General features: G+C 36.9%; 1 protein-coding gene across 3 annotated transcripts in view; it reads left to right on the forward strand.

Moving 5' to 3' along the window:
* Positions 1-16,473, forward strand: part of ttc28 (tetratricopeptide repeat domain 28) — a 345,699-nt gene that overhangs the window by 308,757 nt on the left and 20,469 nt on the right. For all 3 annotated transcript variants that reach the window (XM_048181318.1, XM_048181319.1, XM_048181320.1), the window contains 3 exons: positions 1,824-1,953; positions 3,865-4,083; positions 9,736-9,892. In XM_048181318.1, the coding sequence (XP_048037275.1) occupies positions 1,824-1,953; positions 3,865-4,083; positions 9,736-9,892 (506 nt within the window). The remainder of the gene's footprint in view (positions 1-1,823; positions 1,954-3,864; positions 4,084-9,735; positions 9,893-16,473) is intronic.

Here is a 16,473-nt window from a genome sequence, read left to right on the forward strand (position 1 = left end):
TATTTGATTAGTGAATCTTTTATTTCACCAGTGAATCATTTGACCAGTGAATCGTTTATTTGATTAGTGAATATTTTATTTCACCAGTGAATCATTTGACCAGTGAATCGTTTATTTGATTAGTGAATCTTTATTTCACCAGTGAATCGTTTATTTGATTAGTGAATCTTTTATTTCACCAGTGAATCATTTGACCAATTAATCGTTTTTTTTGATTAGTGAATCTTTATTTCACCAGTGAATCGTTTATTTGATTAGTAAATCTTTTGTCACCAGTGAATCGTTTATTTGATTAGTGAATCTTTTGTTTCACCAGTAAATCGTTTATTTGATTAGTGAATCTTTTATTTCACCAGTGAATCGTTTATTTGATAAGTGAATCTTTTATTTCACCAGTGAATCATTTGACCAGTGAATCGTTTATTTGATTAGTGAATCTTTATTTCACCAGTGAATCGTTTATTTGATAAGTGAAGCTTTTATTTCACCAATGAATCATTTGACCAATTAATCGTTTATTTGATTAGTGAATCTTTTATTTCACCAGTGAATCATTTGACCAATGAATCGTTTATTTGATTAGTAAATCTTTTATTTCACCAGTGAATCGTTTATTTGATTAGTGAATCTTTATTTCACCAATGAGTCGTTTGACCAGTGAATCGTTTATTTGATTAGTGAATCTTTATTTCACCAGTGAATCGTTTATTTGATTAGTGAGTCTTTTATTTCACCAGTGAATCATTTGACCAGTGAATCGTTTATTTGATTAGTGAATCGTTTATTTCACCAGTGAATCGTTTATTTGATTAGTGAGTCTTTTATTTCACCAGTGAATCATTTGACCAGTGACTCATTTATTTGATTAGTGAATCTTTTATTTCACCAGTGAATCATTTATTTAATAAGTGATTCTTTTATTTTAACCAGTGAATTATTTAATCATTGAAGCGTTTATTTAATCTATTTAATCATTGAATCATTTATATGATATGTTAATCATTTACTTGATCTGTGAATTGCTATTTACAGTACGTGAACCATGCAAAAGAATCAATTCAGCAAAATAAATCAGACATCCTAAAACTACTTAACAGAACCAAGTGCATTTGATTATTGCATGTGCAATAAAATATGAAGGAAAATATAGCATTATAGCATTTTGTAGTTTGTTACTAAGAGAAAAGCAAAACTATTTTGAACGCAGTTCTGTCACACTACTAAAAAACGTAGTTAAGTAAGCATGGCTACATTAGGTTGGTTCTCAGCACCGATGTCAGCGCTACATACTCATTTTCTCCCTCACGCACACGAGCAGCGGTGGCAGCGTCACAGACAGACGCGTGCTGATGCTGTCTTTCCCTCTGTCGCCGTGAATGAGAGGTTATCATTAGCCAGAAATACCACGTCAGTCATCCCACACACTAACTCGCCTCAAAACACTTTCGATCACTAAACGAGAACCAGACCGCATGGACTGTTTTAGTACATTCATTACCACACATGCTTAGATTGGTTTCTCAAAGGCTCGTGTGCAACAGATAAGGATTTCATCTTGACTTGCAATGATTTGATTAAAGGCTACAAGAAAACAAGCGTAGAAATGTGTGAAACTGCTGGGTGTTTTAGCTGTAGAAGTCTGCTGCCCTCCGCTGTTCACATCTGAGCATTGCAGATAAACACGCTGCTCTCATTAGGCGTCGTGTTTCTCTGTAGCGTGATAAGACACATGGCAGTGTTTCGTGATCGGTGTCAGAGCAGGTCAGTGCTTTATTATTAACACATGTGTGAGTAACGCACAAAATCTTGTTTTTGCCTCACAGCTGTACCGTGCGTCGGCTCTGTTCGAGACCATTCGTCATGAAGCCCAGCACAGCACCGACTACAAGCTCTCCCTGTTCGACCTGCAGACCTCCTCGTACCAGGCTCTCCAGAGGGTCCTTGTCAGCCTCGGTATAAATATTCTCCTCTCCTTCCTTCCTGCTTATATCATACGTTATCCATTCAGAACACAAAACAGTGCTTAAACACTTATCTGTATGTGTAAGGATTAATGTACACTCAAAATAAACCGTATGGAACCCCTCTAAAAGGGTTTAGTTTGCTCAAATGACCAGATGACTGGAATTTAAATCACTTGTTATAGAGCTACACTGCAAAAAAAAAACTTCTTAAAGGGATAGTTCACTCAAAAAATAAAAATTACCACATGATTTACTCACCCTCAAGCCATCCTAGGTGTATATGATTATCTTTTTTCAGACAAACACATTCAGAGATATATTTAAAGGTGCCCTAGATTCAAAATTTGAATTTACCTCGGCATAGTTGAATAACAAGAGTTCAGTACATGGAAATGACATACATTGAGTTTCAAGCTCCATTGCTTTCTCTTTCTTATGTAAATCTCATTTGTTTAAAAGACTTCCGGAAAACACGCGGATCTCAACATAACACCGACTGTTACGTAACAGTCGGGATCATTAATATGTACGCCCCCAATATTTGCATATGCCAGCCCATGTTCCCAACATTATGAAAGGCATTAGACAAGGGCAGCCAGTAACGTCTGGATCTGCACAGGTGAATCAACAGACTAGGTAAGCAAGCAAGAACAATAGCGAAAAATGGCAGATGGAGTAATAATAACTGACATGATCCATGATAACATGATATTTTTAGTGATTTTTGTAAATTGTCTTTCTAAATGTTTCGTTAGCATGTTGCTAATGTACTGTTAAATGAGGTTAAAGTTACCATCGTTTCTTACTGTATTCACGGAGACAAGAGCCGTCGCTATTTTCATTATTAAACACTTGCAGTCTGTATAATTCATAAACACAACTTCATTCTTTATAAATCTCTCCAACAGTGTAGCATTAGCCGTTAGCCTCGGAGCACAGCCTCAAACTCATAGAGAATCAAATATAAACATCAAAATAAATACTTTACTCACATAATTCGAAGCATGCATACAGCATGCATGACGAACATCTTGTAAAGATCCATTTGAGGGTTATATTAGCTGTGTGAACTTTGTAAATGTGCTGTAATATAATCGAGAGCTCGTGTGGCAGGGAGCACGCGAATTAAAGGGGCGGCGCTGAAAAAATCAGTGCATAGTTAATGATGCCCCAAAATAGGCAGTTAAAAAAATTAATTTAAAAAAATCTATGGGGTATTTTGAGCTGAAACTTCACAGACACATTCAGGGGACACCTTAGACTTATATTACATCTTGTGAAAAAGCATTCTTGAACACCTTTAAAAATATCCTGGCTCTTCCAAGCTTTATAATGGTAGTGAATGGGGGGCGAGATTTTGAAATAAAAAAAAATGCATCCATCTATCATAAAAGTAATCCATTAATAAAGGCCTTCTGAAGTGAAGCAATGGGTTTTTGTAAGAAAAATATACATATTTAAAACTTTATTAACTATAATAACTAGTTGCAACACTTATCTCAAATACATAAAACAGCCTTTATATATAGTGTTTCTTAAGGAAAGAAAACGCTGTACTTAATCAAACAAACAGTTCTTTATTTACCATTGCATTGCAAACAAGCAGAGATGTTACAATCACTTCATTCACGATTGAGTTTGACAGACAGTTTGAGGATCCAATGAAGTTACAAGGTTCAGTCACAAGCTCTTTTAATACTTTTCATTGGTTTGCAAAACCCACAGACAGACATAAAGGGTGACCAACAGTAATGATTTATGAATAAAAATGACGAAATATGGAGAAACAAGGTTTCTGCCCAACGACTACAATATGCATGAAACATATTTGAAAATGAAGAAATACTTGATGTGTTCATAGCTTTATGAAGACCAGCACTGACCTCTGACCTCTACTCAGGGCACCATGATGAAGCTCTGGCCGTAGCGGAGCGCGGACGCACTCGGGCCTTTGCCGACCTGCTGGTGGAGAGACAGACGGGCCAGCAGGACTCGGACCCATACACGCCCGTGACCGTGGAGCACATCCTGGACACTGTGAACGGGCAGCGGGCCCTGGTGCTCTACTTCTCCCTGGCGGCGGGATACCTGTACAGCTGGCTCCTGGCCCCCGGATCTGGTAAGACACTCAAGAGTCTGGTTCAAACCCCAGAATTAATGATTAATGAACTCCCACCGAGCCGAAATACCAACTAACGCTCTGCATAACTTTATACGGTCTGAAGGACATATCACTAATGGGGAAGCTTCAGAAACACAGGCTAAAGATATCTGTCTGATGCATGTATAGACCTTATGCACCCGAGAAACTATCGTGCAGCCGTCTTTAGAATTTAAATGCCCCTGTTTCAACAGGAATAAACAGAACAAATAACATACTAGGCAGAGCTGAAAAATACTGCACATACAAATCAAAAATTCAAATAAATTAAAATAAATATCCGACAGCAGTATTAGACCATGCTCATCTATAAAATGTCATGTTACACCACAAACCTTGATGATCTAGCACCTAAACTTTTATTTACAATTATTATCTGTTCTCTAAATGGTATAGGCCTATGCATATTCACTCTTTCTCTCTCTGTGTGTGTGTGTGTGTGTGTGTGTGTGTGTGTGTGTGTGTGTGTGTGTGTGTGTGTGTCCAAAGATGAATCACATAGGCCTATAGTTTTTATGACCCAGCAAATTAGAGCGTTTAATATAGACCACTGTTAAGAATGAAGGACTTTTCAAGGATTTTCAAGTACTTCACACAACCTTTTCCAGCAATTCAAAGCTCAAAAGTTTGAATATTACGCAATTTAAATGTTATTTTTAATGTGATGACCAGTCACATTAAAAATAATGTTTTTTGTTTTTGTTGTTTGTTTGTTTTTTTTCATCTTTCAAAGAATGTCTCCATTTGTCAAACTAAAAGTTTCACGATGTAGGAAAACTAACATTTGGTGAAAAACAAACACTTATTTTAAAATTTAAAAAAGACATGAAATTACCACTATAACCAGTAGATGGCAACAGATAATAAGCGCTCCTTCATATATATTTTTCACACGTTTTGCATTTGAATTTATTTTTTAGAGATTATCAAATACCTATTATTACATTAAAAAAAAATTTGGACTATTTTTTGTCACTTTTTCTAATGAAGTATGAAGTATACTGTATATATTTGTAGAAAAGGTCCCAAATTCTCATGAAAAACAAAAACTTTTCTTCAAATTGCGATTGAAATTACACTGCGCTTCCTTTATAATCACTGAAGCTGTCAGTCAGTGCAGCACAAACTCACTGAGTGCGAAAACTCCCGTTTTAATCAATAAATCTGACTACACTTCACAATAAATCTTTACTTAAATAGTGTCTCCACTTTGTTTGTTATAAACATAAACTCATACAGCCTTTTGAGTGAAACTGAGCAGAACTGAAACACCTCTGATTGGCATTATTTTCAACAGAAAATGCCTGTGATTGGCTACAATACTCAACGCTCTAAGCACGTTGTAAATAGACACATTTGCAGCGCTGTTAAACTTGTGTGACATGAATTGAAACAACCAGATCACTTTAATTTACTTGCTTTTCTCTTTTATTAAATAATTACAAATTATTGTTACACGTAGTAATATAACTCCTGTTAATCCTGCAAATATGTTACTTTTCATTTAGTGTATCACGGTTTCCACAAAAATGTGAAGCAGCAGCTGTTTTCGACATTGATAATAATCAGAAATGTTTCCTGAGCAGCAAATCAGCATATTGGAATGATTTCTGAAGGATCATGTGACACTGAAGACTGGAGTAATGATGCTGAAAATACAGCTTTGATCACAGGAATAAATTACAGTTCACTATATATTAAAATAGAAAACAGTTATTTTAAATTCTAATAATATTTCACAATATTACAGTTTTTACTGTATTTTTAATCAAGTAAATGCAGCCTTGGTGAGCAGAAGAGACTTTTGATAGGTAGTGTGCAGGGTGTGTTTACTACAGTGTGTCTGGTGTAGTGTGTGTGGAGGCGGGTGGTGTTGTGCTCAGACAGACTGAAGCGATGGAGTGATGTGAGGTGGGTGGGGGGGTGATGGAGGTGTCAGACAGGCACAGCACACATCTGAACAGTTCATCAGAGCTCAGTCCGGAGACACGCTGAGACACTGTCTGTCTGTTTGAACACAGACCAACACAACACACACCGGCGCTTGTGTTTACACTAACAGATCAATAAGACCGAGGCCGTCACACACATGCTTCGTTCTGCCAAACTGATGCCTTTTTCATTTTAGAAAGGCACATTTCTTCAAGATTTTTTTTTAAAGTTTTAATAAATTGCATTGCTTATGGTGCATGTCATGACACTTTGATGTTGGCTTGAGACATAGTGAAGTTTTTATAAGTTCTTAAGGCATTGCTGGGGTGTTTCTGGTTGCTTGGTTGTTGCTGTGTGGTTGCTAGGATGTTCTGCGTGGTTACCAGGATGTTGCTAGGTGGTTAAAGACAATTCAAGGTGTAAATCAGGGTTTAAATTTTATTTCAAGATCATTTAATAAATATTAATATATGGTGAGTGATATAGTTATGATAGTTTGGTTAATGCAGAAAAAAAATGACGCTAAAAAAAATGTCAACAAACTAAAGACTACTGATGTAAATAATAGCCTTTATGCACATATTGTTTTTTTTCTTAACAAAAAATATATTTGTTAATATAACAAAGACAAAAAAAAAAGATATTTTCGTTAAGAATAAAGGTATAAATTTCTTTCACAAAAAAATCTGACTGACCCCAAACTTTTGAACAGAAGTGTATTTTTATGTATTTTTATTTAGTAGTAATAGTAGTAAATCTTGTATACGTTTTAGCGAATCGAGGGAACTAAAAAGTAAATCTCGCACACGATTTAGGGAATCAAGCGAAACTAAATAGTAAATCGCGCGCAAGTTTTAGCGTACTGATGGAACTAAATAGTAAATCACATGCACGTTTTAGCGAACCGGGGGAAATAGTAAATCACGTACACGATTTAGTGAATCGAGGAAACTAAAAAGTAAATCGCCCGCACGTTTTAGCGAATCGGGGGAGCTAAATAGTAAATCTCGCACACGATTTAGGGAATCGAGGGAACTAAATAGTAATTCGCACACACATTTTAGCGAATCGATGGAGCTAAATAGTAAATCGCGCGCACGTTTTAGCGAATCGATGGAACTAAATAGTAAATTGCGCGCACGTTTTAGCGCATTGATGGAGCTAAATAGTAAATCTCGCACACGTTTTAGCGAATCGATGGAGCTAAATAGTAAATCGCGCATACGATTTAGCGAATCGAGGGAACTAAATAGTAAATTGTGCACACATTTTAGCGAATTGAGGGAGCTAAAAAGTAAATCACGCATACGATTTACCGAATTGAAGGAACTAAATAGTAAATCTCATGCACGTTTTAGTGAACCGGGGGAAATAGTAAATCACGTACACGATTTAGTGAATCGAGGGAACTAAATAGTAAATCTCGCACACGATTTAGGGAATCGAGGGAACTAAATAGTAATTCGCACACACATTTTAGCGAATTGATGGAACTAAATAGTAAATAGCGCACATTTTAGCGAATCGATTGAGCTAAATAGTAAATCGCGCGCACATTTTAGCGAATCGATGGAACTAAATAGTAAATTGCGCGCACGTTTTAGCGAATCGATGGAACTAAATAGTAAATTGCGCGCACGTTTTAGCGAATCGATGGAACTAAATAGTAAATTGCGCGCACGTTTTAGCGAATCGATGGAACTAAATAGTAAATTGCGCGCACGTTTTAGCGAATCGATGGAACTAAATAGTAAATTGCGCGCACGTTTTAGCGAATCGATGGAACTAAATAGTAAATTGCGCGCACGTTTTAGCGCATTGATGGAGCTAAATAGTAAATCTCGCACACGTTTTAGCGAATCGATGGAGCTAAATAGTAAATCGCGCATACGATTTAGCGAATCGATGGAGCTAAATAGTAAATCGTGCACACATTTTAGCGAATTGAGGGAGCTAAAAAGTAAATCACGCATACGATTTACCGAATTGAAGGAACTAAATAGTAAATCTCATGCACGTTTTAGTGAACCGGGGGAAATAGTAAATCACGTACACGATTTAGTGAATCGAGGGAACTAAATAGTAAATCTCGCACACGATTTAGGGAATCGAGGGAACTAAATAGTAATTCGCACACACATTTTAGCGAATTGATGGAACTAAATAGTAAATAGCGCACATTTTAGCGAATCGATTGAGCTAAATAGTAAATCGCGCGCACATTTTAGCGAATCGATGGAACTAAATAGTAAATTGCGCGCACGTTTTAGCGAATCGATGGAACTAAATAGTAAATTGCGCGCACGCTTTAGCGAATCGATGGAACTAAATAGTAAATTGCGCGCACGTTTTAGCGAATCGATGGAACTAAATAGTAAATTGCGCGCACGTTTTAGCGAATCGATGGAACTAAATAGTAAATTGCGCGCACGTTTTAGCGAATCGATGGAACTAAATAGTAAATTGCGCGCACGTTTTAGCGAATTTATGGAGCTAAATAGTAAATTGCGCGCACGTTTTAGCGAATTGATGGAGCTAAATAGTAAATCGCGCACACAATTCACTCCATAAGTTTCAGTTTACATTTTATTTTATTTTCATAAAAGTATCTATATGTGTAAAATACATAAAGTAAAAGTTGATGTCAGCTATTTTAAATAATTATTTACTCAGAAGGCGTCTGTGCATATGTATGGAAGCTTGTTTCTGCCATGGAACAAAATAATATATCACAGAATCAGAATTGTAAGATCTAAACATGCAGTTGGAAGAAAAAATGTCAGAATTGTGTGATTAAAAAGTCGCAATTACCTGTTTTATTTTTTATTCAGTGGCAGAAACAAGCTTCCATAGTTACACACTCAAACACGCCGTAAGTTTGGCTGAACCTCATCCAATAACAAATAAACAGTTGTTTGACCAAATTTGGGTTTGCTTCACTTTTAAAAATAAAGCATCCAGTGACACACGCACACATGCTCAGTTTCACACTGTCGTATTCTTCACACCTTCTGTTCCCCACGGCTTCTTTGTGCCGCCTGCTGTTTGGTGAAGCTGGTAAAAAGCTGTGAATTAACGCAAAGCGGCAGAACCACCTGCCTCCCTAATCCCACCCATCACAACCACACATACCCCTAAAAACACTCACCATAAATATAAATATAGCATATATGTGTGTGTGTGTGTGTGTGTTAGTTTATGACAGCACACACGTCTGCATCTCTCTGGAGCTCATTTATTTATTCCAACATTGACGTCTGTAACAGAAAGACACGCTCATACAATCAAACCAACATTCATCTGAAAACGGGAGTGCTTTTGCTCATTTACAAAATTCACCTAACTAGATTTCAGCCCGTCACAAGAGACCGCTGACCTTGCTCGTAGCTCTATACATTATTCTAACTTCATTATTACGCAAAGCACGCACTTTATGTCTAAAACACTGGAGTTTGAGACAGTTCGGTCCAGTCTGAGTGATTGTATTTTACATCTGACCTTTAAGTGTAATGGTGAAATCACTGTACTGTCATTTCTTTCATAAAACATCACCAGCAGCAATATTGTTCATAATTACATTGGCCACTAATAATAATAACCATAATCATATCTTGTGTATTTGTTTAATAAGTAATATAGCTATTAAGACCAGCATGACCTTTGCTCTCCATCTCACAGGGATCCTGAAGTTTCATGAGGTGTATCTGGGTGAGGGTGCGTCAGAGGGCGGCACGTCAGACTTCCAGGAGGGCGGCGGTGGCGTCATGCCCTCGTCTCTGGAGCAGCACATCTCTAACGCCCGTGAAGCTCTGGGTGTGGACTCATACTACAGCAGGTGAATGCATATTGATTATTATGAACTTTATGAACTTCTGACCATTATTCACAATCTGATGGCATATGCACAGGGCCTTAAAATTAACGGGTTAGTTTTAAAAAAAATGTTGTTCATGTCGTTCCACACCCTTAAGACCTTCGTTCATCTTCGGAACACAAATTAAGACCTTTTTGATGAAATCTGAGAGGTATATGACTCGTCCATAGACAGCAATTTAAATACCACTGTCAAGGTCCAGAAAGGTATTAAAGGCATTGTTAAAATAGTCCATGTGAATACAGTGGTTCAACCTTAATTTTATGAAGCGACGAGAATCGATTCTAGCAATGCAGTTTTGTGAGAAGATGAACGTGAGCGGCGCTCAGGACGGTTGATGGGACAACGCTGCATCATCATGAAAGTTAAAGCCATGCCAATTTAAATATTCAAGCGCAAGAAGACGCGAAAGGGAACTCAATTCGTTACTTGCTGTGTGGAAAGTTTTCTGTGCACAAGCATCCGAAGCACGGCTGACAGCGTGTGAATACTGAATTGAGTTCTTCTTCTTGCACTTGAAAATGCATGTCTTGGCAAGTATCCACTTAAACATAGTCAGTTATGTCTTGTGAACATAAACAGTTGAGGAAGAAAATGCATGTGTATCAGTATATTAGATCTGTGCAGCTCTTAAAGTGACAGCAGCCTAATAAACCTGCTGCTGTCTGTGTCATTAATGTTAATCAAACAACAAAAGACAAAGAAAAATCGTTCACTGCTCTTGATTGAAGAACTTTAATAAGGATTAATCTATGTTTTTTTATATATAATTTATACAGTGAAGACTATGCAGTGTTATTTAACATTTGATTACATTCAAATTTCTGTTAAAAGTTTCATGGCTGATTAAAAAATGTTATAGCCGGTAAATTTTCATAAAGGATTAGTTGATTTCAGAATTCAAATTTCCTGATAATTTACTCACCCCCATGTCATCCAAGATGTTCATGTCTGTCTTTCTTCAGTTGAAAAGAAATGAAGGTTTTTGAGGAAAACATTCCAGGATTTTTCTCCATATAGTGGACTTCACTATACGGGTTGAAGGTCCAAATGTCAGTTTCAGTGCGGCTTCAAAGAGCTCTACATGATCCCAGACGAGGAATAAGAGTCTTATCTAGAGAAACCATCTGCCATTTTCTAAAAAAAAAAAAAATAATTATATACTTTTTAACCACAAATGCTCGTCTTGCATTGCTCTGTGATGCGGCATGCATTACGTATTCATGTTGGAAAGGTCACGCATGACATAGGTGGAAGTACTGATCGAGTGTCTACAAAGACTAAGTCAAACGACCTTTACATAAAAAGGTAAAACAACGATGTTGGACGATTTTGAAGTTGGAGGAGAAAATGAGATGGAGTTTTTTGCCCTACTGTGGTACTTCCGCCTACATCATGTGTGACCTTTCCAATGTGATTACGTAATGTGTGGCACATCACAGAGCAGTGCAAGACGTTAAAAAGTTTATAAACTTTATTTTTTTTAGAAAATGACCAATCATTTCACTAGATAAGACTCTTATTCCTCATCTGGGATCATGTAGAGCTCTTTGAAGCTGCACTGAAACTGACATTTGGACCTTCAACCCGTTGAACCCCAGTGAAGTCCACTATATGGAGAAAAATCCTGGAATGTTTTCCTCAAAAACCTTCATTTCTTTTCGACTGAAGAAAGACATAAAAAACTCGGATGACATAGGGGTGGGTAAATTATCAGGAAAATGTAATTCTGAAGTGATCTAATCCTTTACGTCACAATATAAATGTGTATACAAGTAGCAAGATGTATTTTTATTGCCCAGACTTGTCGCTAGTTATTCATAATTTAGATATTCACTAATATGAATGGTGTTTGTCTGTGCAAAACTCACCAGATCATTGCTATTGCTAGGTGGAGGGGATATGTTGATAGGTAAGATTTGAGAATATGTTTTTCCCAATAAAAGAGCATGTCCAGTGCAGCAGAAAGCGGCTGTGTGTATGTTAGTGTGAAAGTCTGCAACCTCCTAAATATACCTTGATGGATGCGGTCAGATTGGTTGGTGGCAGCGAACGCAGCAGGGGTGAGTGTGCGTGTGTGTGTTCGTTCATGCCCTGCAGGAAGCACATCTCAGCGATGCTGTCACATGCCGCAGCGGGGCTGGAGGCCACACCGCACTGATCTCTGGGTCTGTGGCTCTAAGTGGGTGGCAGCTGAGGAGGTATTCACCTCTCACATGGAGGTTTCTCTCTGCCGCTTTGAGAGGAGTCAGTGCTGCGGCGTTGAGTGTACTCTGACATGTAATTAGGTGAAGACGCTGGCAGGTTTGGAGGAGCAGAATGCAGAGAGAGAGAAGGATGGCAGAACGTGGCAAGAAGCTCTTGGTGTGAATTAAGCAGCAGCCTGAAACAAAGGCCATTATTGTACGCGCGTGGAAAGCTGCGAGTCTCCGGTGCCAGCGCATTAGTCACTAGAGGTGTGATGGCTTCTCCCAGCGAGCTCTGCGCTCATCCCTGCCCATTAAAGGATAATTTAGCGCTTGACTGAGGGGCTGCGAGCAATCTTTTCCACTTGGTTGGGTGCAATATGCCACCTTTGAAGACCCCATTCATTGTGCAGAGAGAAAGAGGCACGAACAGGAACTGTGATACCCGCGACCGTCTGCAATATGAGCGATTATGCCTCGTTTAGCGAGACCTCTTCCACCCTTTAGTTGAGACCGATCAGTGAGATTCATCAGAATAATTCTGTGATTAATGCACGGTTTCAGCGGGATTGTTAAGGTGACTGGTGTTTGCCCATGCAAGGTTGGTTGCCAGGGCGTTGCTGTATAGTTGCTAGGGTTTTCTAGTGGAAATGAGCTCATGCCCGTGTCTCTATGATATTCTGGTCTCCAGATATGACTTGAGTATGGAAGCCAAAGCAGAAAATCAAATGTGAGATAAGATTTAATGCAAACAAAGTAGTCATTTCCGTGATATATAAAGTCATATTCTGAGAAATATAAAATCACATTTGGAGATATTATGTCAGTGTGAGATGAGATATATTGAGAAAATGCAATGTCATATTTTGAGATATATAAAGTCATAGTTCAAGATATATAAAGATATATTATGGGATATAAAGTCATAGTTCAAGATATATAGTAGATACATAGTCATACTCCATGATATATAAAATTATAATATAGATATATACAAATATTATGATATATATATAAAGCAATGTGGAAAATGAAGTCAGATTGTGAGATGTATAGTAATATTCGACATATAAAGTCATATTTCGATAGATATATATATATATATATATGATACATGAGATATATAGTAATATTATAAAGATGCATTTGGAGATATTATGTCACAGTGTGAGATGAGATATATTGAGAAAATGTAATGTCATATGTAATTGTAATGTAAATGTAATTATATATTTGAGATATATAAAGTCATAATTCAAAATATATAAATATGTATGATGAGATATGAAGTCATATTGTGAGATATATAGGAATATTATGAGATATATATGATATTTAGTCTTACTTCATGATAAATAAAATTGTAATGTGAGATAAGAAGTAATTTTATGATTTATATATAGTAATATTAGATATATGAAGTCATATTGTGAGATATATACAAATATGACTATAAAGCAATGTGGAAAATGAAGTCAGATTGTGAGGTCTAAATATGACTTTATGTTGAATAATATTACTATATATCACAATATGAGTTAATATATCATATTACTGAAGTCATATATATATTATATTTATAAAGTCATAAAATGAGATGAAGTCATTGTGAGATATATAGTAATATTATTCAACGTTGTATTTCGAGATATATAGTCATGTGAGATATGAAATAATTTTATATGCATGTGTGTGTGTGTGTGTGTATATATATATATATATATATGTATATACACTCTTAAAAATGCTGGGTTAAAAACAACCCAAGTTGGGTTAAAAATGGACAAACCCAGCAATTGGGTTGTTTTGACCCAGCTGTTTGGTTGAATCTTAAACCCAATCTGCTGGGTAGATTTATTTAACTCAACTAATGTTTAAAAATTACTTTATTGATCACTTAAAATTAACCCAAAATAGGTTGGAAATTAACATTTATTATATAATTAAATAATAAACATGTTTTAAATTGCTTTTTAATGAATGTTCACCTTTTGATATTATTGTTGCCTCTAGTAATTATGTGTCTGATTTTTAATTTCCAACATATTTTGGGTTCATTTTAAGCTAGACATATAGTCATTTTTAAACAATAGTTGAGTTAAATAAAACTACCCAGCAGGTTGGGTCAAACATTTAACCCAACCACTGGGTTAAAACAACCCAATCACTGGGTTTGTCCATATTTAACCCAACTTGGGTTGTTTTTAACCCAGCATTTTTTAGAGTGTATATATATGATTTCATAAATATATATGAAGTCATATTGTGAGATATATAGTATTATTATTCAACATCAAAAGTTGTATTTCGAGAAATGTAGTTATAATGTGAGTCTAATTGTGAGCTATACAGTAAAATGATGAGATATAAAAAATCATAATTTGAAATATGGAGTTATTTGCTTGTTCATTAAGCAGATGAACATAATATGAAGCAGATCATCCTCCCCACAGACAGCAATATAGTGTGGCCCAGATCCGGCCCATATGTGGATTACCTGCGGACCAGATCTGGGCCGACACTGTGTTGCTGTCAGGGTCAGCTCAGTGAGACATATGATTTGAGGAATTGATATTTAAATATGGTGAAAGTTTTGATCAATCATTAACTCTCAGTATGAGCAGCAGTAATAGTGATAATTGACCAAGTAAACGCCACTAATTAGGGCGTTTCACACTACAGTGTTTAGTGATTTCCCAGCTCCATTTGAGTTTGTTTGTTTGGTTGTTGTGAAAGCTGTGGTTTGAGTTATGGTTCATAAAGCAATTCGGCCTAATTTGAGGAAATAAACTGCTGTTGATGATGTATAATTTGCATATTATAGACTAATGCATTCTTATTGCTGCTTGTCTCAGCAGAAATGGCTTTCAAGCGCATCCGCCGCAGACAGCGTGTTCAAATTTAGCTGGTAAACAGCTTTCAGTTTGAGTTTGAAGTTTTTATTTGCCGTTTGTACACACACAGACAGTACGAGTGCAGAACTTGTGAGCAAAGCTCTTAGAGTCGGCAGTAAAAAAAAAAAAAAAAAAAAAAAAGATAAACAAAATAAATAATAATAGTAAGATGAAATGACAGGGCTGTACACTCAATGAATAAACACTAAAAAAGTACAGTTAAATTCACACTGTAAACATACAATGAGCTACACACTATAAACACTGTTACTTTCATATAAGAATATTGCACATTTTGCAGTTTTATTTCACTTTGTCCTGTCCTTTATATATGAAGTGTAACTCTGGAGGAGTAATCAGACTCAAACCCAGTGTGAACAACCTTTCTTAAAGGATCAGTTGAATTCAGAATGAAAATTTCCTGATAATCCAGGATGTTCATGTCTTTCTTTCTTCATTTGAAAAGAAATGAAGGTTTTTGATGAAAACATTTCAGGATTTTTCTCCATATAGTGGACTTCACTGGGGTTCAACGGGTTGAAGGTCCAAATGTCAGTTTCAGTGCAGCTTCAAAGAGCTCTACATGATCCCAGTATCTTGGATGACTTGGGGATGAGTAAATTATCAGGAAATTTTTATTCTGAAGTGAACTAATCCTTTAAATTTGGACTTTTAATATCACACTCTCACTACATTAGTACTTAGCTCAAACCTGGTAAAAATAACTGGCGGGCAGCAGAGGAAAGCCTCGTTTTGCCCTCCAGGTTGGCGTTCCTATAAGGGTGTTGGGAAGGTTTTCCTTTCAGAGCATCCTCGCATATCTCAGCCTGACACATGTGGCCCACAGCGCTGTCTCCACATCGGAGCCATCTTCATTTCCAATGCACACTTCCCACATCCACTACAGCTCAGAGCACACGGATGGGTCGTAGATGCAACCTCTCGCCCCACGACTGGATCAAAGTCTGTCGCTTTAAGTGCAAGAGCAGATCTCATTCTCCGGCTCCTCCGGTGCTTTTCATTTCTAGTTGGCATCAAAACGAGATTATTCCCATCCTAGAGGGGTGCATCCTGACAAAGAATTAAATTAACATTTCAACAGGATTTGGGACGGCTTTCCGTCTCTAGAGGGAGTGTGAACATGTTTGCGGAGATTAAGGACACAAAATGAGAGGAACGTCTTGGAATAGTTTGGAAATCTAGGGGACACGATTACCAGGCATTCCCATTCATTCTCAGAGCGAAGTGCTCAATTAAACACGTGCTAATGAGCTATTCAGATGTCTGCAGAACATTCGGATCTCTTCATATCGACATGTTTTAATGCCACGTCCAAAATAATCAGCAGAACATCTGCGTCGTGCATTAGGTACAAATGAAGCACGTTTGGTGTGTAATTGAGGTGAGGTGGATAAAACCTTATTAACCCAATAGAGGTATCCAAGTGTGTCGTCTCAGATGA

Source organism: Megalobrama amblycephala, linkage group LG2 (genome assembly GCF_018812025.1).
Source record: "Megalobrama amblycephala isolate DHTTF-2021 linkage group LG2, ASM1881202v1, whole genome shotgun sequence".
Taxonomy (NCBI): domain Eukaryota; kingdom Metazoa; phylum Chordata; class Actinopteri; order Cypriniformes; family Xenocyprididae; genus Megalobrama; species Megalobrama amblycephala.